This window comes from Falco peregrinus, chromosome 2 (genome assembly GCF_023634155.1).
Source record: "Falco peregrinus isolate bFalPer1 chromosome 2, bFalPer1.pri, whole genome shotgun sequence".
NCBI classification, from domain to species: Eukaryota; Metazoa; Chordata; class Aves; order Falconiformes; family Falconidae; genus Falco; species Falco peregrinus.
This window is the reverse complement of record NC_073722.1, coordinates 41,132,560-41,155,838: the sequence shown is the minus strand read 5'-3', so window position 1 is coordinate 41,155,838 and position 23,279 is coordinate 41,132,560. Positions and strand designations below refer to the sequence as shown.

Below are 23,279 nucleotides of genomic sequence, written 5' to 3'. Positions count from 1 at the left end.
AATTAACGCTGAGAAGCCCGTGCCAGCCCAGCGTACTGCCAAAGCACTACACCAAGGAGCTAAGCAGGTCCTGGGCACAAGGACATTTCAAAAAGCCAAAGCCTGTTTCTTTTCCACGAGTCAAACCAGGGCCTGAGTTTGGACTCCAGGGGTGGGTGACCCAGCTGAAACGGCAGCTGGTTACATGCTGCGGATCACATTTGATATGGGAGAGAGCAAGTTATGTCAAGTCTAGAAAGCCTAGTCAGCGATTCGAAAGTGGAGTTGTTTGTAATATGCCTACCTGGGGTGTCTTCTGCGTGATTTTACAAGAAATGAAGAACAAATGAGGTCTCTGGTGTAACGGATCCCAAACAGGCTGCCCAGAGCAGCTGTGGATGCCCCATCCCTGGCAGTGTCCCAGGCCAGGCTGGACGGGGCTTGGAGCAGCCTGGGCTGGTGGGAGGTGTCCCTGCCCGTGGCAGGGGGTGGGACTGGGTGAACTTTAAAAGTCCCTTCCAACCCAAACCATGCTGCTGTTATCCTGCTCAAACTCCTTCCCTCTAAAAGCACACCACATTACGTTGAACACAGAACAGGACACAACTAAACCTGCACTATACTGCAGGAAAAGCACAAAAATTTTCTTCCACGGACAGCATGCAGCAAAGATCACCTCTCATGTGAACACTGCTCTCTTTTCCCCTCCATTTTATTGTTGTTGTCAAATTACTGGATGTATTCAGGATGTTCCAGGCCCACAGTTAACTGATGTTTAGAAACTGCCTTGCTTTACGGTGTCTCTGCTGCCTGGAACACCTACCCAGCAGAGCTGATGGGACAGGCTTTTTTCACACAGCACCTCATCTAGCAAAGAGTAAAACTTCTGAATCGTACTTCCCTCCCTTTTCAGGCCCAAAAGAGAGGCAGGTGCCACACAGCCAACCCTGTGAGCTGCACAGCACCTCGGATCTGGGGCTGCAGTAAGGAGCAGAGCCAGGCGCGAGCTGCTGTATCTCTGCTGTACGTAGCTGCAGCCAAACCACAAGCCACCACACCAGCGTGGGCCGCCCAGTGCTGCGATCTGTCATCTAAACATGCACCGGGATTGGAGAGCTGAAAATCAACTTATCTGAAAAGAAACCATGCCTTTAAAAGATGTGTTTGAGTTGGTAGACAGTCATTCCATGTCCTGGGATAAACCCCGATAAATACGAACTGCGGTGATCTGCACTTGCATTGCACGGAAGACTGCCTCACCCTGCTCATGGAAGGATGGCCGCTACACCTAGCAGCTGGAAAGCCGGGGCACAAAACTGCGGGAATGCTCTGAAGGAGCATCTCCCTTCAGCTGGCATCATCTTGAGATGGCTCTTCAGAAGAGCAGTTTTTCCATGCTCCCTGACCGGAGCGCGGTTACACCGAGATAACCAGATAACCGGCAGCACGGCAAAGAGAACACCGACACCCTTCTCAGCACAGATCTTGTTCATTTTATAGCGCAAGATCCAAGCCCGGGAAGAACTTCTGAACCGAGCAGGGCAAGGCAGAGACACGAGGAAGGAAGGTCAGGTTACAAACCATATGCATGCTACTTTTCTTTTTTAAACTGCTGTCCACTACCAGCATCTCTGTGGTTTTGAGAGCGTTTATTCAGTGTGCACTAAGCCATTTCTAAACCCACGTCCCCCCAAGTACAATAGCTTTAGGAATTCCAAGCTGCAGCAACCCAGTTTGCAGGCTGTATGCAAGATGGCATGCACAGAGAAAACAAAGGGTACAGCATGCATGTGGGAAGGAGAGGTTCCCCCCCCAGAAACTACAGTCATTTAGCAATTAATAAATGTAAAATGGAACATTACAGAGAAAATCCCAAGTGTATGACTGGAAAAAAAACCCACCATAATCTCTTTGGTATAGTTATATGCAGCCAAGTTTTACAACAGAGAAAACACACACACACACACACAAACCCCCACACTACTTCATACTGAAATTTGCTTTTAGCAGATCTCAAGGTCAGAGGCTGACAGACGCTCCTAACACTATGCCAGCACTACGGCATGTCCCAAAGGGTATTATGGTCTGTATCGAAGCATTATAGCCTGAAAGCAGAATCAACCTGAGACACAGGATTTGTGCCTTACCTTTCATCTCTAGTATACTTAGATAAGAAACTGCAGTAACAGGAATAAAGCCTTACTGGCAGCACCAGGGTGTCTGCCTGGCCGCTGTACGGTTCAGAGGAGACGGAGGCGATCCGTGTGCCTTCTGCGTGCCAGGGCTGTGCTGGTGGCCTCTCCCCCTTACAGACAACGCACAGCACAGCGAGAAGGCGACGCTGTGGAGTACAAACCGCTGCAGCTCAACTCGATAAACTGTGAACTGTGTAGACATTCAGCACTCAAAGGAATCTTGACGGAAGGAACAGAGTGCACGTCTTCTGTTACATCACCATCACTAAACATGTAGAACATACATAAAAAGGGCTATTTGATGGAAGTGACTAAACGCCCTACCGATGTTCCAGATACAGCCGCCACGTTCGGTCAGCATATTTGCATACATGCTCCTTTACAAACCTGCGTTGTAATTGAAGATTAGTTTCAACTATTTACAGACAGAAACTCAACAGTCCTTTCCTTTTCTGATTAGGTCATGCAGAATTAGTTTAACAGTCTGTGAATGGCTGCTCTGAAGCGAAACGTGGGCTTAGTGACCTGGGAAGCACCCTGACTTTGTAGGTCCAACGTAGAGAATCTGCACAACGTCAGGCTGAATCCAGAAGTTCCAGAAGAGCACCAACCGCACCAAAATAACCCTGAAGAGCAGACAGGAATGTCTATTAAAAACTCAAATGTGGGCATACACCGACAAGAACAATACAGATACAGTGTAGTTTTCACAACTTATAAAGGACACTGGACAGAAATAACTATAGGCAGGGATATTACAAAATAGATTCTAACTATAATCACCGCATTGGAAAGCAGAGCTGCACAGAATCGTCCATACTGTCAATAGTCTGAAAAGAAAGTTCACAAGCAAGATGAAACTGGTAGTAAACAATTCTGGTATTAGCTACTGGAACAACAGACATGTTTTTTTTCTGACCCTACACTGGGCAGTGCAGTAACTGTGCCTACAGTAACAAAGGAACGGGAACCTGCCACACAATGTCTATCAACAGCAGCTACAGGCTCCACACGGCTGTTTCCAGAGCGTTCCAAAGATTTCAATTTGCCACAAGACAAAATAAATTAAAAAAGTAATTTCACCTCATGTTCCAAGAAAAGTGCTTTTAACTGTCCCTTTGACCAGTAGTCCAAGGCGTATGCCAGAAGCCTCATCGAGATTGTATTGATCCGAAGGAAATTGCCAACAAACACCACTCGATTAATGTTCTGCAAGTATTAAGGCCAAAAAAAAAAAAAATGGAACATTAAGGCTAAATTCCATTTGCTGCTTGCAATGATGAAAACCAAACCTTACAGTAAGAAGAAAAGAAGTTACACTTTTAATGCCTTTTAAAAATGCCACATGCAGCTTTTCAAATCCATTTTCTGGTGAGACTTGATGAAAACCAACTCAGCTGAAAGCATAGACAAGTCACCAGTTGACACTAAAGCAACCAGATCCAGAGAAACTGCATCACCCCAAATAGCTGTTCTGGCAGCTAAAAAGCATAATTGCTTCAGTAGAGCGGGGATGGGAGCTGCAGAGAGAAAAGGTGTAATGCATCTGCAGCTTTCTGAACTTGAAATTTTAAAACTGGACCCAAAAGAGCCAATCTGCAAGCAGGAGGCAACACCGAGTTGGCTTGGGGTCTGGCAGCAGCAAGACACGATTCGAAAGAGCAAGATGAGATCATAAAGGGAGAAGTGAGATGGTGGGGAACTGCACTGGGAGCGGCCAGACACTGCACCAAAAGACAGAAAGAGCTGCCCGGGGCACTGGTGGGGCCGCCCCGCGGGGCCTGGGCTCAGCGTTGGGCCCCTCACGGCCAGACAGACACTGAGGGGCTGGAGCGTGTCCAGAGCCGGGCAGGGGCTGGGGCAGGGGCTGGGGCACCAGCCTGGGGGGGCGGGGGGGTCAGCCTGGAGAGAAGGGGGCTGGGGGGGACCCGGTGGCTCTGCAACGGCCTGGCAGGAGGCTGTAGCCAGGGGGGTCGGTCTCTGCCCCCCAGGAACCAGCAACAGGACGAGAGCAAACGGCCTCACGTTGCGCCAGGGGAGGGTGAGATTGGGTGTGAGGGAACATGTCTGCACAGAAAGGGCTGGCAGGCGCTGGCACAGGCTGCCTGGGGACCAGGTGGTATTTAAAGACAGTTATGGCACTTAGGGACATGTTTCAGTGCTGGGCTAATAGTTGGACTTGATGATCTGAAAGGTCTTTTCCAACCTAAATGATTCTATGATTCTATAAATTAAGTGACTGCTGAAAGTGTAAGGCAGGATCTGCAGAACATTCTAAACATCCAACAGCTCTGTCGGACAGCAGCACCAGCCAGGTCATTTTAAGCCAGGCTCTTTCTCAAACTCTTGTGCACTACCTGGAAATCCAGAGGTCTAACTACAGCCTTTCTAGACTAGGAATTAGAATAGAACAGTTGATGTTTTGCTATGAGATCCCTATACTGGCTAGGAACACTGATCGTCAAGTGCCATCTCCTCTCTCTCCCCTCGTCTCCAGCCTTTGACCCATCATTTGAAAAGCTGAATGGCACCCTAATGTTAACTCTGAAACAAAGAAAGAAAAAAAAATTTAGAAACCCATAACCAACACAATTCTGAAAGGAAAAGACCGACCAAGCAGACTTCCAGCCAAACTTTTCAATCCCAAAATAGCTCTCCTGAGCCAAGTGATAACTGTGAAGCTTTCTTGTTCTCCAACATGAAAATAATTTTCAGTTTCTTCTCTTACCAAAGAATCAGGATCAACTCCTACCTGCTCCTTCGCTCACGCCCTATGGATTTTCCTTCCATCCCCACATTCATTAACGTTTTCCCCTAACTATTCAGCACCTTCTTTGCCTTCCACTGTGTACTCCAGAGTGAGGACTCAGCAGATGCATTGTGACCAAGGCTGTTTATAATATTTCTTGCCCAGTTTCAGCCATAAGCGAAGGTAAATAGCGAGCATCTGCCAACAGCAACAGAAGTCGGGGGGATGCTTCGCCCTGTTACCTCATCCCATAGGAACAGGCTCCGCAAGAAGTGGAGAGCATGTCTCTGTTCTTTCATAGCCCTGTACAATGCTGCTTGACATGAATGCAACAAGGCAGCACTGTAAAGAAGCTGAAAGCACAAAGATACAGGATCAGCTGTGGAAGTGGTGGAGCCTGACCAAGAAATCAAGAGCAACTTGTAAAAACAACACAAGAAGGGTATCCAGCCTTTATGCCCTTCCACCCCACCTTTCCTTCTCTCTCCACCATCACAAGAGCTGTAGTTTATCACACACCTGCCATTCCTCAAACCACTGCAGAGATGCTGCTTAACTCCTGACCAAGCAGAGGACCTAATGAGACCAACAGCCAACCCCTAATTAATTCACAGCTCTTCAGTTCACAGCACAACAATCTGGCTCTAACTACACAGACAAGCAAGGATAAATTTTACTGAACAATCCAAAAGAAGCAATTATAACTTACTGAATATCCAAGAGAACGAATACAAACACACACCTACAGAAGCCTATGCAGGGAAAGACACTGCGTGACAGCAGCACACAAGTGATGCTTTAGACAGGAAACAAGGAAACAGATTTCCCCATAATACCTCATTAAGTGCACACATCCGTGCTATGGAGCCAATGTTATTAGTGATGGTTATTAAAGTAGCCTTTGCCAGGTCCTCTTTGCTGACAGATTCCCGCTTCTCCTTGCTCATCATGTTTCCAAAGCTGTAAAGACAGTTTTTGGGTTAAAGGTCCATTTGCATCAGAATTCTAGAAAACAGAAACTGCTGATTTAACCAAAAAGATTCTAACTCTAAAAAGCTTTGCTATCGATAATTTAGATCTGTTAAAACATAACAGCAGAAGGAATGGCTGCTCTCCTCAGACACACAAATCCAGTTTTTCATCCTTGCAGAATCTCCAGTGAAAATAAAAACAGAAATCAGCCATTACCTGGATGCTACAGCCCAGCCTGGCAATCCAAATCGCTCATAGTCTCCTCCATAAATGTCCCGCACTAGTTTGTCCACTTTGGTACTGTCTCCATGGGACGCCATCTCTAGGGCCTCTTCAAAGGTGGAGCAACCAGTAAGAAGGCAGCAGAGACCAAAAAAGGTTCCCCCTCCAAGGCTGCAACATAAAACAAAATGAAAGTCACCCACCTTGCTTCCAAAGCAGAGGTCCTCAAACTTTTTAACCAGGGGGCTGGCGCACGGATGCAGTGGCAGGCAGTCATCTGCGGCTGCTTGGTTTCCCCCCCCAACCCCTGGCGGGGGAGGGCAGGGGGGTTCTGTCTGTAAATACCGGGGGGCGGACTGAGGACCCTGGGGGGCTGTATCTGGCCCGTGGGCCGTAGTTTGAGGACCCCTGTTCTAAAGGGACAAAAAGAGGAAATGGCTTGTTCCACTGAAAGCCCAGATTTCTCAGCTAGGTGTCTGAGTTAGCCCAAGTTGCCCCATTCCTTCAGCTGCTTCTCTTCTCAGCAAGAGCCACCTTGGAAGTTTTCTTTAAATCTGTTACTTTCCAATATCTTACAGCCTGTAAGGAATCCCAAGCCCTCACAGCCTTCTGCAGAGGGCATGTTTCTAAATGAGAAATTACATCTCCACCTTCTTCCCAGGACTCAGAGAAGTCAATCTTAAAATAAATAGTAGTCCTCAGGGATAATGGAGTATTAGGGCACAGCATATAATAACATATGTTATTATATAATATATATATATTATATACACATATAATAACAACATATAATAAGACTAAGATTTGTACTGTGGTTTTTTTTAATTATTATTATTATTGCTAACTATCAGGAAATTCAGGAAAGCTTAAAGCCACAGAGCTCTTTGGCTTTGCCTGGCAACCAGAGCCACATCTTCAAGAAGGATAGCTGCAGCAGCCCAGCAACTGTCTGGGGAACTACTGCGGTGCCAACATCCCTTCCACCAAAACAAGGTAACTTTTGGAAGTCAGGATGCAAATCTCTACCACTAGGATCAAAGCTAACAGCTGTTAACATGATCATTAGGAGTGTATTTGGTATAATCCCAAAGTATGAGGGATCTCTCTGATGGCAAATAAAACACCTCCATTCCGGCAGCAGGGCAACTGAAATAAAAGCTGCTAAAGTGACTGGTTGCAGTAAAGAGACCAAAACATGAAATTCCCACTCTTTCTTCCAGGAGGGATCTTTGTTGGCAGAGATATGGGACTGCAGTAAAAGCAGAAGCTGTCATTCAGCTCACCACCTACTGCAGCTTGTCCCTGCAAATGTCATCTACAATGCAGAAATGAATCCCAGACTCTAAAATACAACTCAATTTACCCCCACACAGCACTCACCTGGTGCCCGTTACCCGTTTATAGTTTTCTTTTGAATACACAGCCAAAATGCTGACCCCTGAGCCAATGTTCACCAAAAGGAGAGGATACGGATTCTCCAAGTTGAATGGGAGCTTCTGACATCTTTCAGCATCCGTTGGGTTTTCAAAATAGTAGCACTCTGAATGTCCATTGAATCCAACTGAATCAATGTACAAAACTCCTTTAATAAGGCAATCCAGTTCATCTAGTTTACAAAGCTGAAGGTCACCCATCTGGTGGAAAAAAATAGAAGAAAGATGAATATTCAACAAGTAGCTAGGGATCAGAAGTGTTTATGCTCAGGGCTAGAAAAATGCATTCACTGCCAGTTAAATTCAGCTATCTCCATTATGGCCTGCAGTGACTCAGAAAGAGGTACAGATCACAGGAGGTCTCCATCCTTCTCCATGCACAACGACTGCTAACTACCCTGGCCCAAAAGTGTGCAGACATGGAAGAGTGGAGGAGACGAGCAACTGGATCCACAGATGGACACTGAGTGAATACCATCAACTTCCATGGGCCTGATTTAGGCCCTGACTCTGCAGCACTAGCACAAAAACCAAGGAAAAGTGAAAAGGAACTTAACAGTTTAACAACAGCAACAAAAAAATATCCCAAAACCCATCACATAACATACCCCAAGAAAGGAGGAAGTTAGGAAATTATTTTCCTCTCATGTCACAGCCTCAATTGCAGAAAAAGCCCATTTATTTGCTGCATTTTTTCAAGCCCTGGTTAGACAAAGTACTTATCACACATGTTTTTCACTTATGAACAAGAATCAAACTTACAATGAAGCCACATGATGATGTCAAATCCCAACCACTAACCTCCTTTCAGTTAACTTACCACCAAATTTGACTGAACCTCAATCAGCTCACCCACACGTGCATTAGAAATGAAACCACATGAGCAAAGGAACAATAAAACATATATTAAGCCTGTGAAAGACAGCAATGAGAAAAAAAACCCACAAGACTGAGATCAGCATAATCAGAGATTAATAATATAGCGGAAGTCTTGTGAGAGCACAAGCCATGGAAGTTAGCGATAAATTTTAGCGTTACAGGAGTGTTACATGCACTTTCAGGAAAGAAAGTATCCTAATTTGGAGATGCGAACTTGACTCCACATGCTGTTTCCTGAACCAAGCTTAATTTCCATTAGGTACACTGTTCCAAAGATAAGATTTAGAGAAGTTTTCGAGTCTGCAGAGAAAGTTTTCTAGGTTTAAGCTTTAAAAAAATTTCACTACCAGATCCTAATCATATAGAAGCCAAAAATGCATACTGTGCGAAAGTCCTGCTCAAATTTGTACGCTCCACCTCCCGTGGCACATAAGGTAGTATGGAGGCTTGAGAAGTGTTTTTCGCTTCCCATTTGAATAAAAGCAGGCATGTCATGAGTAGGAAAGCGTATAAAGTGCAGATTGCCTTTACGTCCACACAGGGTAAGGTCCTTTAGTTCAAGATGCACATCCCGGATGCCTGTAGATCCATAGGCTACATTTGATGTCAGGTATTTGCGGATGCTTTTGAGATTTTCCACTTCCTCCTCCTCCTCTTCAGCAGTGATGTCCTTTGGTTCAAAATAAACAAGTTTGACCAAGGTCCCTCCAATATCCAGGCCAAACCAAGGAAAGACTAAAGAGAGGGGGGGGGGGAAAAGAAAAAAAGAAAAAAAAAAAAAGAAACAGGGTATGATACTGTCATATCACCAGCAATACTTATAAACTGAATTAATTAATGCAATTCTCTAGGACTGCAAAATGCAGGCCCAATGGATCTATTCATTTTCAAGTGGAAAAGGAAGAAAGAAACATTAGTAGTCTGGTTTGTCTTCGACAAGTGTGGCTGAAACTCCTCTGTACAAAACCACAACTCCTGTTCTGAGATACCTCATGTTCAAAAGCTCTGAGCGTTTGATATGCAATACCCAAAATACTTACACCACCACCACGCTGCAGATAACACACAGCACACGCCTGACAGTATCCATACACCCGCTAGACACCGCTGCAATTTTAATCCCCAGGCATTTCTTTTATAAAGTTCTGATCCAGAGCCAGAGCCAAGGATAATACCAGTGCTTTTACATCAAAGGGATGTACAAACGTTAACTAATTACAACACATAACTGAGGTAGACAAGTAATCTAAGATGCCCCAGGGAGACAAAACCAAATGTCTAATTGGATTATTTTATTAGTCATTCCCCCATGGTACAAAATATGCATTAGTGTCAGGCCCAGCAACATTTACAGCTGTATTAGATAATGAGCTTCTTGGAAAAGATCAAGAGAAAACCCTGATCAGATGGAATCTGCGATTAGAGCTGAGAACTGGAACAGATTAATATTACTATTAATGAGCTAAATGATAGGCTAGAGCTAACAAGATACACAGGCTCCAGAGCAAAGAGAAAAATGTAGCCACATGTTATGGCTTATGGCAGCAGGATTAAAACCTCAGGGTTTTTTTCCAAAGGAAAAAATGAATGTTTAGAAAATAAACCTGAATGCAGCACAGACGTTACTAATGTTCCTCTGGAAAGAAGGATCTCAGGTTTTAGTAAAATTCTTACATGTCAGAGACAGGCATGTTAACACGCTACTGTTATTTTTGCAAACATGTTTGCTTATTGTATTTGCAGACAGATAAGCATGCAACACAAAGAAGCCCTCTTCCTACTGCCCTTTGACAGCGGCTATCCCTCCAGTTATGCGTAGGGAAGCAGCGGCCACCCCCCAAATGCAGAAGAATGCAGAAGTGCCCAAGCGAGAGCATGCTGCCCGGCCCCTCGCCCTGCCCATGCACGAGGGGCATGCCAGGCTCTGCCACTCCAGCCCCAGCAGCACAAAGCAGTCAGAAGAGCAATACCCAAATACCCAGAGGCATCACTTAAAGCTGAACAGCAAAGAAATCAGCTCAGGGTCAGGAGGGGGACTCACTCCCAAAGAAAATGATCTTTGAAAAGCCACAAAGCCAACAGGCAAGCGCATGTTTGAAGACGATGCGTTCTCTCCTCGACAGGTTAACTTGGTTGCTGCACAGAGCGGAGATAAAACAGGCCCTTTCCGAGCATCACAGTTCCGCAGGAGCAGCTAGAGCCATCAGTTACCCACGTTATTTTTAAACCACTGAGCTATTTTTATGTGTTTACATACAGGCCAGCCCCAACCATCACCAAAAGAAATCTTGAAAGAAGATGCAAACTCTATTTTAGGAGGCACATCCAAATCCCAATCACTCTCTATTTCCAACGCATATACTTCAAACAAGAACAGATGTAAAAATAACTTCATGAATGACAAAGAGAGAAAAATCTGAATCGTGGCCCAAGAGAGAAAGCAAGCAGGAGCAGAAAGCAGGAGCAATTCAAGGACTTTTCTCATGACAATTTCTCATTCTGCACTCCTCAAATTAATTTCAGAACTGCAAACTATCCGCATTTCAGGATGGAAAGTCTACCAAGGCCTTTGACTGGAGTAAAGTTTAGCATTTATGTCTTATTTCAAGACTCCCTTGTGAAAACCTTATTAAAGAGTGCCACAAAAACTTAAACAGTGAAGTTACTTCTCAAGAGAGGAGCACTGGCTGCCTGGGCCTGATCCCGTAAAATCAGGAGAACCATATCCCTGGGAACAGCAGACCAGGAGGAGCACCCTCACGGGAAAAGGAGTCCAAGACCCCAGAGTATAAATGAAGGGAAAAGCAGAAAGGATAAGCCCCAGGTTTTCTGCACGCCCAAAAGAAAGGGCCTTCTTGTGGAGGAGCAAGGCAACATCAGCTGAGCTGGCAGACAGAAATGAGAGACCACGACCACTCCAACAGGGAGACAGACACCCTTCTGCACGGCAGGCATCAGGGCAGCAAACACCAAACATCTGCTTGTTTCACTCACCTGCTCTTCCCAACACCTTAAACGTAAACATCTGTACACAGGTCCTCCTAATGGCATCCTGAAGCCATCTCCAACATGGCACAGCCAGCCAGTGGAGACCAGTGATGAGTGGTGTTCCTCAGGGGTTGGGACCAGCACTGTTTAACATCTTTGTCAGTGACATGGGCACTGGGATTGAGTGCACTCTCGGCAAGTTTGCCGAGGACACCAAGCTGTGTGGTGTAGTTGACATACAGGAGGGAAGGGAAGCCATCCTGAGGGACTTGGGCTTGAGAGGTGGGCCCATGCAAATCTCATAAAGTTCAATGAGGCCAAGTACAGGATCCTCCTGCACATGGGTCAGGGCAATCCCAAGCACAAATACAGGCTGGGAGGAGAATGGATTGGGAGCAGCCCTGAGGAGAAGGACCCGGGGGTGCTGGTGGATGAGAAGCTGGACATGACCCGGCACTGTGCGCTCGCAGCCCAGAGAGCCACCCGTGCCCTGGGCTGCATCCCCTGCAGCGTGGCCGGCCGGGCGAGGGAAGGGGCTCTGCCCCTCTGCCCTGCTCTGGTGAGACCCCCCTGCAGCGCTGCCTCCAGCTCGGGGGTCCTCAACATAAGGACATGGACCTGACCAGGAAGATCGTCAGAGGCTGGAGCACTTCTCCTGTGGAGACAGGCTGAGAGTGGGGGTTGTTCAGCCTGGAGAAGAGAAGGCCCCAGGAGACCTTAGAGCAGCCTCCCGGTGCCTAAAGGGGCTGACAACAAATTTGGAGAGCGGCTTTATACAAGCGCCTGTAGTGATAGGACAAGGGGGAATGGCTTTACATTGAAAGAGGGGAGACTTAGATTAGGTATCAGGAAGAAATTACATACTGTGAGGGTGGCGAGACATTGGCCCCATCCCTGGCAGTGTGCAAGGCCAGGCTGAACGGGGCTTGGAGCAACCTGGGCTGGTGGAAGGTGTCCCTGCCCGTGGCTTCTGCCCATCAGCTAGATGATCTTTTAAGGTCCCTTCCAATCCAAACCACTCTGGGATTCTATGATCTGTAAGCAGTCCCCATATTAATGGCAGAATAGGACACCTCCCTCGCCCAAAGTGTTTTGTCTTTCTTTGAACCAAAGTCCTAGATTTATCAAACAAGTACCACAGAAAAACACTTTGAACAAGGATCATGCCCTGCTATTGAGAAAAGAAGGAATGAAAATACCATCAGAGTCACACAGGTAAAAACAGGGCATTGGCAGCCAAACCAGAGCCTTCTGCTGCTGCTCCAGTCCCTCCAGTGACTGGAACTGGTAAACATGACTCTATTTAAATACCCAGTTCACATACAGGATCACTAAAAACAGTTTCCCCACATGCATTATGCTTTTCAATACTGCATAAACTCGGCTGGAAAACTAACAAGCTAAGGAAAGGAACAGGAAGAGGCTTCCCACATTACTCAGCCATGCCTTCTCCTGTCTGTTGTCACTGACATCTTGGACTACCTTTCCACAAATTTCCTGCTCTTAAAAGCACTTGGCTGCTTTGTCATCTCTGCTCTGACTATTAAGGGACTGATTCCAGAAAGCTCCTGTTCTGATGCTGGGAAATTTCCTTTAAATTTCTGGAATATATTTGTTCCTGTCAGGGCACACAGTGTTGTTCCTGCATTATGAAGCCTGCACTTTTTTTTTTTTTTTAAGCATCCCCACTCTTGTATTTAGAGACAGCAATCTTCCCCCAAACTCACTTTGCCAGGCTACACAAGGGTAAAAACAGGGAAAGAGCAGAGGACGGGGTGCTGGAGATGCCCTGACTGAGCTGCAGCAGCAAAGCATAGAAAAACTACGGCACGGTGCCCTGCTGAAGCCCCATAACTGAAAATGCCGTACGGGCTGCTTCATCACAAGCTAACGGGATTCCACTTCAGAGTAGATGCTCAGCTGCTACTACATGCATTTGTTCAGCAGAATAACACTAGCTGACTTTAAAGCTGCTTGTTAAGTTCACACCCCAAACTCCTACATTCAGGGACACAAACCTTCCAGATTTTAGGGCATGAGAAGCACCAACTCAGTCCGTCAGTTTAGGAAGCTTTCCTCATCACAAAAAGATAGCAGCTCCTTAAAAACTTCATCCCAGCTCATTCTCAGTGCCCTCAAGACCTCCAATTTTTTAATATATAGAAATCTACTTCTTATTCAGGTGTTATAGCTGCTACCGGACTAGCAGAATATCAAGCGTGGGGTTAAACCGTGTCAGTTATCCACCATCTGGCATCCCAGAAGACACGGCTAATGGGAAAACAGGAATGATGCCTGCAGAGCTGGGTGTAAACTGCAGTCAGGTTGGGCTCAGGGCTTACCAGTCTTCACTGAGCACTAGCCCTGCGAAATCCCAGCTGGCCCCAAAAGGAGCATCCAAGCCCCTGAGCTGGGACACAACCTCAGGCTGGAGCTGGCTTCACACAGCCGTGCAGCACCAGCTGCAGGAAGCCTCTGTACAGAGCAGCTGGTGCTCTCCATCTGCCAACAGCTCAGCTATACCTTCAGTAAGTCACCAGGGATAAATTCGAAAAGATAGCCTATTAAGTTAATTAACTTAAACCACATGATTCTTAATTATGGATCTCTCGTTATATACATCCCACCACAGGTTAAGAATCCACGGAAGAAGCGTGCTAGCTCAAAATTAAGTAATTCTTTATCTTACTGGAAAAGATTTTCTACGCAGTAAAGCCTACACGGAGCACTCAAATAATTTGGGGCAGGGACAAAACTCCCCCTATAAACCCATTTTTGCAGGAAAGGGGTGTGGCACACAAACAAGAGGAGGAAATTATTTTAACAACATGGAGAACCTTCCCCCCCCCAACACCTTACACTTACAGGAAGTCAGCCAACACGACAGGGCAGTCACAGGCAGGGCAACGACAGCTCTTCCATATCTGAGAACTAGAAAAATCCATGCCTTCAAAGGGAGGAAGGAGGAAGCTCTCTTGGATCAATGCCATCACCATCTGCTACTGAGAGTTCTCTTAAAACACTGATTTTTCCCGGCATCTGCAGTGCAGTTGAAAACCATCCAAAGATCTCTCCCTTTTAAGCCTCTAAAGCATTTTTTCCAAGAGAGCGGCTGCAGGAGACGGCAGATCTAGAGCAGCGTGAGAACTGGTGGCATCCAGGAGCTGCTGGGCAGCCTGGAGGCTGATTTTTCTCAGTCAGAAGGTTCTGCTGAAATAACCAGTGCAAGAAGATGGCCAAGGCAGAAAATGCAAATGTTGCCTCTCTTCACCACCTCCCTGCTGCTACTTGGAGCCCTCCATGCTGGGAGCAAGCCTGGCACGCCTCTCCTTTCCAGGCGCTTGCCAGCCAGAGAATGATGGAGAGGGTAAGAAACCTGTAGGCAGAGCACGGGAAGAGCACAGCAGTACAAACCTCTGGACTCTCCTCCTGCCCAGCACCTTCTGAGAAGTGTTTAGTCTCTCCCTGGGTGTTTGGACATTCACAAGAAAAGCAGGAAATCCTCTTCTCATAGCTAGAAGTGCTCTCCATTCAAAAGCTTCTACAGTCTTTTTCCTTAAAGAAGGTCTCTATATTACTTTGTTGGCACAATGACAGCCAGTAACACCACTCTCCAACACTGTGTAAGACACAAAATAAATTCAGCAGAGTTCAGTGTGAAAAGCACCAGGGGTACAAAGAAGGTGCACAAGGAACTGGCAAGACTGTGGCACCGCTCAGCCCATCAGGCATAAAAGAACAACTAGCCTTATTTCCGTTTGCTTCCTACTGCAACATACTGCAGCAGCAGTTATAAAGTATCTTAAAGCATTTTTTTGCCATGAAAAAAATTCTTCAGCTTTTGGCCTGACAAAGTATTGCTTTCCTTGAGCACGACACTTTTATAAAGCAGCTCTATGCATACATTTTCATATGCACAACGTACATACAGCTTTGTCTTTAAAATAAACCTTCTTCTAATAGGCAGACCTATGGATACACAACAAACAAAAGACCAGCCTGCAAGGTTAACGACTTACAGCTTGTACTAGATAACCTCACACACAGAAGAGCTCAAGGATACTATGTGTTCCCACAGCAAGAGCTGCCACCCTCCCTTCGTCTTCAAATTCATTTTAGAGCTAGACTGTAAGCTCTTTGGGGCAGGAAAAATATAATGCCTTTATTTTTTATGTAAATTACTTTATTAAATTGGACACTATATAAATAAATAAAAAAACCCCTCAACACACTTATTCTGAAAGCTGCAGAACTGTCAAGATGAAAGAGGTGATATAATTACAGATCTCTACAGTGGTTTTCTTCATAGGACAAGCTGCTCAACTTGTATTTCAGACTGATCCTTAAGTTATGAGCCAATTATATCAGAAGCTAAAAAGATTAGCCTGCAGAACAACGAAGACTGATGATTTAGTTGAGTGTATGACAGCATCTCTATGCTTACTCTAAAATATTAAACATTATATTTTAATAGTGTTATACCACAATAGAAATTTTACAGCTGCGAGAAAAAAATATATTCATCAGCATTTAATATAAAGTGACACTGAGTCTACATATCCTCCCATCTCTAAAAATAGGCTAGGAATTCACATTTCATACACAATTCTGAAACATAAAAAGGTATTAAAAAATCAAAGCTTAAATTCTGTACTGCAAAGTAGCTGCCAAAACCATATTTTCTTTGTACCTCTACGTGGATACTGTGTGTATTGAGAATTTAAAGTAATGTGTACATCACGTCTTTGCATGAACCTGACAGAAGATACTTCATTATGATCTGGTCATCAGAGGTTTTATGCCTGGCACTTAACGCTACCCACAGCCAGCCATTCGGTATCCCACAGTTATGCTAAACATAATGTGAATAGCCTCTTTAGTCACCCAGGGTATTTCCAGTCCAGTTTTTAAGTGTAGATTTCAATAATGGTACTGGTAACTCATTACCAGAAAGGAATTCTTCTGTATTGTCCCTGGAGCTGATTAAGCTTTTTCTATATTATAATTTCTCCCTGCACTAATAATACTGTCAAGCCCTCCTTTGCACCCCACCAACATAATACTCCAAAGCAGCTAGCAACTCCAACAAATCTCTGCTTCACATTTTCAGGGACACTTCTCATTCCTTTCCAAGAGCACTGGTGTCCTTGACTTCTCCTTCTTTTGCCTGTGGCATACTAAAAATCACAGTGTCTGTGGTAAAGCTCTTTATTTCCTATGAAGCATTTAACCAAGAAACATTTAACAGCCTGCAATGCATGAAAGCACGTAGCTCGGACATCAGCTGAACTGTTGTACAGGTTATTTCAGATATATCCAATCTAATTCCGCTTGGTCTCAGACCCTTCAGTCTGCAGCAAAACAGCCCTCGCTGCACACTACTGGTACAGAGAGGACAAGGGAGGAAGAAAGATCACAAGCTTGAATCACAGCCTGCTGAAATCCTTTCATTCCTGGGGAAGCAGGGCTCATCTGCCAGGGCATCTGCCAGCGCAGGCAGGCAAGACAAGCCTCAAGGTCACTGAGCTTGTTTGCCACATACCAGCAGCAGACAAGTGGGAGCTAAAGTAGGACATTCTCGATCACACGCCTATTAAGTGGTCTGCTTTCGTTTAGGCTTGCTTGAATCTTCCTTAAGGTGGGATCAAGCATTTTTAACTTCAAAATGTAATTCAGTCTGACATCAGACACCGTCCCTATTAAGGGATGTACTTGCTCCAGCACATTTCTCTTCCAATTATCGCAAGCAGCATTTAGGAAAGACAGGCTACATTGTAATCCCAAATCACACTACGCTGACCTTCCAGACTGGATCCAAACCCTGCCTTGGAAGCTGCCACACCACCTGTTTCCCTGGAAGTATCCCACACCAGTCTCTGCATTTAACTTCACCGCAACAAACCAGAACCTCAACAGCCAAGTTTAATCTACATTTTCCCTAGAAGACACAGAAACTGCCTGCAAGCAAGGCAGAAGAGTATGATCACCTAATGCGTAGCTCCATCTAAGTTCACACTAATTGTCATACCAGAGATCTCCTTAATCTCCCTACAAACGACTGCAGCCTCTTAACGAGCACATCTCTAACATCCCCACAGCTCCCATAGGTAGGTTTTGCTGTGATTTCCTTAGAACAGCCACATAAGTGGACTTTCACATACAAAGCTGGTTTTGCTGCATCTAAATCACCGGGATGCTCACCACTGCTAATGCCCTTACACCCCTCTACTAAATTTCTCTTTCATCCTATTACATCTTCAGCAAGCAAAACCCCTGCAATTACCTCAGTTATTTAACACCAACTTTAGAATAATTTCCTGCTGCAGGACCACTCCTGCAGCATGATCTGGAAACGAAAGGAAGGGATAGGCAAAGGGAATGCAGGTTAGCACACCCACGCTGACACTACATTCGCATTGCTGAGCTGCACTCGCCTGAAATTAGTAACGCAGGCAGCATCCAGCTCAGTAAATGTCTTTGAAAGCCTTTTGATATGTAATTCCTATTTTTCACACAAAGACGGGGCAAAAGAGAAGCTTCCCTTCCCCCCCCCCCCAGCAATCAAAAAAAGAGAAAGAACACTATATAAAACTTTACATTAATACAGTAACAATAACATCTCAGTGTCGCCAGCCAACAGACAAGAGTCTCACTACGAGAAGCAGGAGAATTTTGATTCCTGTTTTCAGCCGGGACTCATTTGCTGAAGTCCTTTCAATAGCTGTGCCAGGTAACAGGGAACTACGTTGATGCATTTTCAATTCCAGGGTACGGCAATTTCTTTCCAGCAGGAAGGACTCCAGTGCAAGTAAAGAAATAACCACTCAGTTCCACTTCAAACATGGCTGAAGTAAGTCACCAGCCACAGGCACCTGAACGGCAGCTCCTGCTGCTGCCAAAATGAAGGCTGCCATCCATTTTGCACCTAACTCACTCCACGGACCGTTTCTGACACAGCGTTTAAAAACATGGTTCAGGGGATGGTTTTTTCCTCGCAAAGTCTGGTTTGGTCCATGCCCAGTCCCTGCCAAATCTGCACGGTTCTCCCCTCCCAAAATTTACACCTTTCTCTTTGCTCTCTATTGCTTTTCCTCCACCAGTTACCAATCCAGCCACACAGCCCTCAGCCCCCGGCTCTGGCTGCACACCCTGGGCCCTCCGTCTGTCCTTCTGTCCCCTTTTCTCCACCCCCAGTGTCCTCACCAGTCACCTTCAATCCTGCTGCAATCCAAGGTGCCCAACTCAGGCACCTCAGCACCTGCCCCAGCCTCTGTGTCCTGCCCCACCGGGCCAGGCACTGTCTCACCCTGAATATCCCAGAGCCCTTGTACCTCTGCTTGTCCCATCCCCACCCCAACCTGCTGAGCCCTTGCCACTGTCCCACCATGTCCCCACCGTGCTGTCCACGAACCAGCCATGCTGGAAAAGTCATCATCTCACTGTGTCCTCACTGTGACATTCCCCAAACCGCCCAGGTCATCACCCCATCATGTCCCCACTATGCTGTCCCCAAACTGCCCATGTCATCACCCCACCACGTCCCCACCATGATGTCCCCAAACCGCCCATGGCACCATCTCCCTGTGTCCCCACCATGATGTCCCCAAACCGCCCATGGCACCACCTCACCATTCTGCACTGTGATGTCCGTGAACCACCCATGTCATCACCCCACAGTGTCCCTACTGTGATGTCCCCAAGACACCCATCTCAGCACCCCCACCATGTTCCCACCATGATGTCCCGAAACCGCCCATGGCATCACCCCCCATGTCTCCACCGCACTGTCCCCGAACCGGCCATGCTTGGCCCGTGTCACCACCCCACCGTGCTGCCCTAGTGTCCGTCCCACCCCCCACCTCCCCCGCCTCACCCCACGGTGGCTCTCCCCCGTCACCCACCCTCCCCACAAAATAGGAAATAGGGAGCCCCCTTCCCCAGCCTCCCCCCCACGCCCCCACCCCCTCGGACCCCACCCCCGTAGCCCCTCCCACCACGCCTCATTACCATAAGCCCCGCCCCCGCCCCTTCCCCCTCGCCCCCCTCCCATGGCCTCGCCCCTCCCTCCCGGCGGCCCCACCCGCGCCGCAGACCCCGCGGCCACCTCAGCCACCTCGTCCCCCCCGCCGCACTCACGCGGGCGGTTCTTGCGGACGGAGTCCCGGCGCTGGCGGCTGGCGGAGCCACCCCGTTCATGGGGCTGCGGCCCCGTTGCGCTGTCAACGCCCGCCGCGGCGCTGCTCCGCCGCCGCTGGGGACCGGCGTCCGCCGCCGCCCCCCGCCGTCGCGGCTTCTCCTCCGCGCCGCCGCCATTGCGCAGCGGCTCCATCCGCAGCACGGCCCGGCCCCATGGGCCGCCCGCCCCGCTGCGCCGCGCTCCTCACAGCCGCCACCGCCGCAGCCACTGCCGCCAGCGCGCCTGCGCCAAACGGCCCCTCGGGAGGGCGGGCTAGGCTGTGAGAGGGCCCCCAATCCGCGCCCTCCATTGCACGGAATGACAGGCGGATTCGCCAATGGATGACACAGACTGGACGGCAGTGGGGCGCCAAGCACTCCCCCCGCGCTCGGCTGTGTATAGTGACAAGCGCTGCTGCCCAATCCAAGGCGCCGTCTCGGTACCGGGCGGGAGTTAACGCGCCCGCGGGGGCGGGACTGTATCACACGGCGTTGGCCTATGGGCTTCCTCTGGGAAGAGAATGGCACGGCAGTTGTTCAATGATGCGAGGCGGCTGTCTGGACGGGGCGGGAGAAAGGTGGCTGATTGACAGGCCGGGTAACTATGGCAACGCAGAAGTGGGCCCGAATGGAAGCCCGCAGTAGGCCCGTCTGGGCTGGGCCGCGCGGGGGGCTGCTTTGCGTATCATTTGCATATGCAGACAGCGAGGTCTCCCTGGCCCCCTCGGTATAGGGGGGCTCTACGGCCCACGGCCCCCCGCCATGCCCGCCTGCGCCCCTCGGCAGTGCCAGGCCGGCCTGTGGCCGCTGGGGCCTGGGGCCTAGCCTTCCATGTCTCCTGGGCACAGCGTGCCCCTTCCTCTCGCTCCTTGCCCTGCGCTGGGGGCCCCGGCCTGCCGCAGCGGTGCAGCCTGCAGGAAGCAAGGTGTGCTCCAGCTCCATGCCGTCCTCCAATGCGATGCCGTGCTCTGAAGCATTGTCTTCGCAGGCTGCTCCTCTGGGCCACACTAACAGTGCTAACATAAAGCGAAACAGAATCGGATGTTTCTGAGCTCCACACACAGCAAGAGGGGCTCCAGCCTCGTTGGGGAGAGCCAGGGTTTCCCTCTGGCAGAGAAAAAGCCAGCCAGACAGCAGGGAGAAGCCCCATTCCCTTCACAAACCCTTAGAGATGAAGCTGGATTGAAATTCGGTTAGATGAAAACACTCGAGTTCTCCAAAGGTCCTGCAAGCTCGCTAAAAAGGACAGACACAACAAACTGGAAGCCAAGTCAGGAGATTTAGGGGGAGAGACAGAGAAACAAGGGTCAAGCATTCAAGCTATAGCCTGACCCAATCCTCAGCTCCCCTATATATCACAACAAAATTTAAATGCTGATGCATCCCATTCTTTAAACTATGACCCCACATTTATCAATGCTGAGGTAACAACTACAGCAGCAGCCATCCAGGCAACAGAAAACTTGAGATGTCCATAAAAAGGACTGCAAGCAACCATCAATGGGATGACATTCAAGAGGAAAACGGGCTCCCAGGCTACATGGTGCGGTAACAGCTCCTGTTGTAACACAATAGAGCTTCCCAGGTAGAATGTTAATTGATGTCTAACATACCCAGAGCATGGCCAAGTGTGGATCTGCAACCCAGTGACCCACAATGCTCTCCACCTGCACCACGTTAATCTCAGCTCACCGCAATCCTCAGGCATTAATTCAATACCAAAGGGATAAGGGACTGACATTCAAAAAAAGGTGTAATAAATTCAGTAAGAATTTACTGAAATCTGGTTGCTGTGGTGAAAACAGGACAAAGAGATTAGCCAGACTTATTCTGTATGAATTTAATATCCCACTGGGGGAAGTGCAGGAGGCATACAAATGGGGTTGGTACCGATACAAGATAAAGCATAACCTCTCTGAATAAAAATAACTTCTTCATAAAAGTGTTACCTTTATGTTGTTAAAAAACAAACTCACTGAGCTTCACTGCCTGAAGTTCAGAATATTTTCAATACTGAGCTCTGAATGCTTTTCGTATACCTGGGTTGTAAGTCAAGAGCTCCAGCTGGGAAAGCAGAAGGCAAGGAGAGCTGGTGGGATGTCTCAGCTGTGAATACACAGCAGATCCCTTGGGAGCCTCTTCTGTAAAAGGCAGCGTGGAGATGGCATGTAACACTACTACAAAGGGCTGTTTCCATCGCGCTGCTTGAAAACTTCCTATTTGTCCCCAGAAGGTGTATGCCACAGGCCAGCTCACCCCCAGGGCTCCCTTTGCCAGTGAGGGGTGAGCCGGAGCCCGGCACAGTGGCAGTTTTGGTGATGTTGATACCTCTTTTCTGCAGGTCAGGCCAAGCCCAAAGCTGTTCAGCAGACAAGAAGCGGTACCTGGGGAGCAACCACTGCTGGTCCCTGCACACCAGAGCTGAACCCAGGCTGGCAAAGGTGGCCCAGCTCCCTTTTCTGTGCAGGATCCCACAAACCAATTCAGCCAGAGAACCTGGGAGAATTTGGATCATGAAGAAATGTCAGCAGTGTGCCGCCCTTGGTGCATAGTGCCCACCTCAGCATGCACCCGTGCATGGTGTCTACCTGGTTACATGCAGGCCCGGGGGTCCTTCCCTCCCAGCCTGCCACCACCCAGCTGCAGCTGCCCACGGCCCTATTTCTTCCAAACACTCTTCTAGCTTCCAACTGTTTGCAGCTCAGAAATATGCTTAAAAGCTTGTGGTGCATTTCTCTTCCCAGAACTTGCCCACTTCCTCTTTGGCAACCACAATATCCTGTGACGATTTCCATAGCTCAGCTACACCTAAAGAATCACCCTCCCTGTCTTCATCCTCAACCTGCTGTCTGGGTTTCCTGTGACTGACAGGAAGACCTGCCGTGGCGGGCATCCTCTAGACCATGACCTCTGCTTGCTCCGAAACAAGGTCTGGGAAGTGTCCCCAAATCCTGTCCACCTCTTCCTGGTACAGACTGATGGCCTCAGTCTCACTGTGTCGCTGCCAGTAGTGCCCTGCAAAGCATTTCTCTCTGGCAACAGTTTCATAAACCTCCTGCTCCTCAAGACCCTGGCACAGATCCGGATGTTGCTGTGAGCAACAAAGAGGGCTTTATACCTGCCCCTTTCACCAAAAGGCTGCAGATGCAGTGGTTCTTGGCACTGTCTGAACCTACCCACAAACCCCGGGAGGTCACCTCTGCTCTCTGCGATGCTGGAATAGGAGGTGTCACCCCAATGTGCCCAACACACAGCTCCTAAGATCAAAGCTGCCCAGAGGTGGACTGAGGAGGAGGAGGAGAAAATGAAGCTGAATTCCCAGCTGACATTTCTCGATACACAGGCAAGAGTTCTCCAAGAAATCCAAACGCAGTTCCACAGCAAAGGAAACAGTTCAGCCCCCATGGATGGAGCCACTTGAAATTGTCTATGGTAAAAGTTGTACAAATGGCCTTCTCTAAAAGCACCTGTCATCTTAAATGGGAAAACAAAATGCATCAGCTGCTGCAACCCTGCCCCAAAAAAGGCAGAGGAGGGCTGCTTGCAGCCCCAGCACCCTGAGCAGGTAAGTTAGGTGATTTAATTCTCCAGCCAACTTCTACGTGAAAACTTCCCTTGTTCCACAGAGGCTTCAAAAGCTGAGATTCATACCCCTCGTCTTACAAACACACATGACAACCTCACAAG

The 23,279-nt window shown here is 48.0% G+C and overlaps 1 protein-coding gene across 2 annotated transcripts; it reads right to left on the bottom strand.

The window, feature by feature from the left end:
- Nucleotides 1–1,609: 1,609 nt before the first annotated feature.
- Nucleotides 1,610–19,832, bottom strand: PANK2 (pantothenate kinase 2). Of its 2 annotated transcripts, XM_055795321.1 has the most exons (7): nucleotides 19,554–19,832; nucleotides 8,812–9,164; nucleotides 7,498–7,751; nucleotides 6,112–6,288; nucleotides 5,760–5,883; nucleotides 3,258–3,383; nucleotides 1,610–2,800 (listed from the first exon to the last, which is right to left on the bottom strand). In XM_055795321.1, exons 1-7 carry the CDS (start codon nucleotides 19,744–19,746, stop codon nucleotides 2,750–2,752), a joined length of 1,278 nt encoding a protein of 425 aa, XP_055651296.1. In that variant the 5' UTR covers nucleotides 19,747–19,832; the 3' UTR covers nucleotides 1,610–2,749. The 2 variants fall into 2 exon arrangements, with proteins under 2 accessions (XP_055651296.1, XP_027632987.1); XM_027777186.2 differs by lacking the exon at nucleotides 19,554–19,832 and having other exon boundaries at nucleotides 8,955–9,095.
- Nucleotides 19,833–23,279: the final 3,447 nt, after the last annotated feature.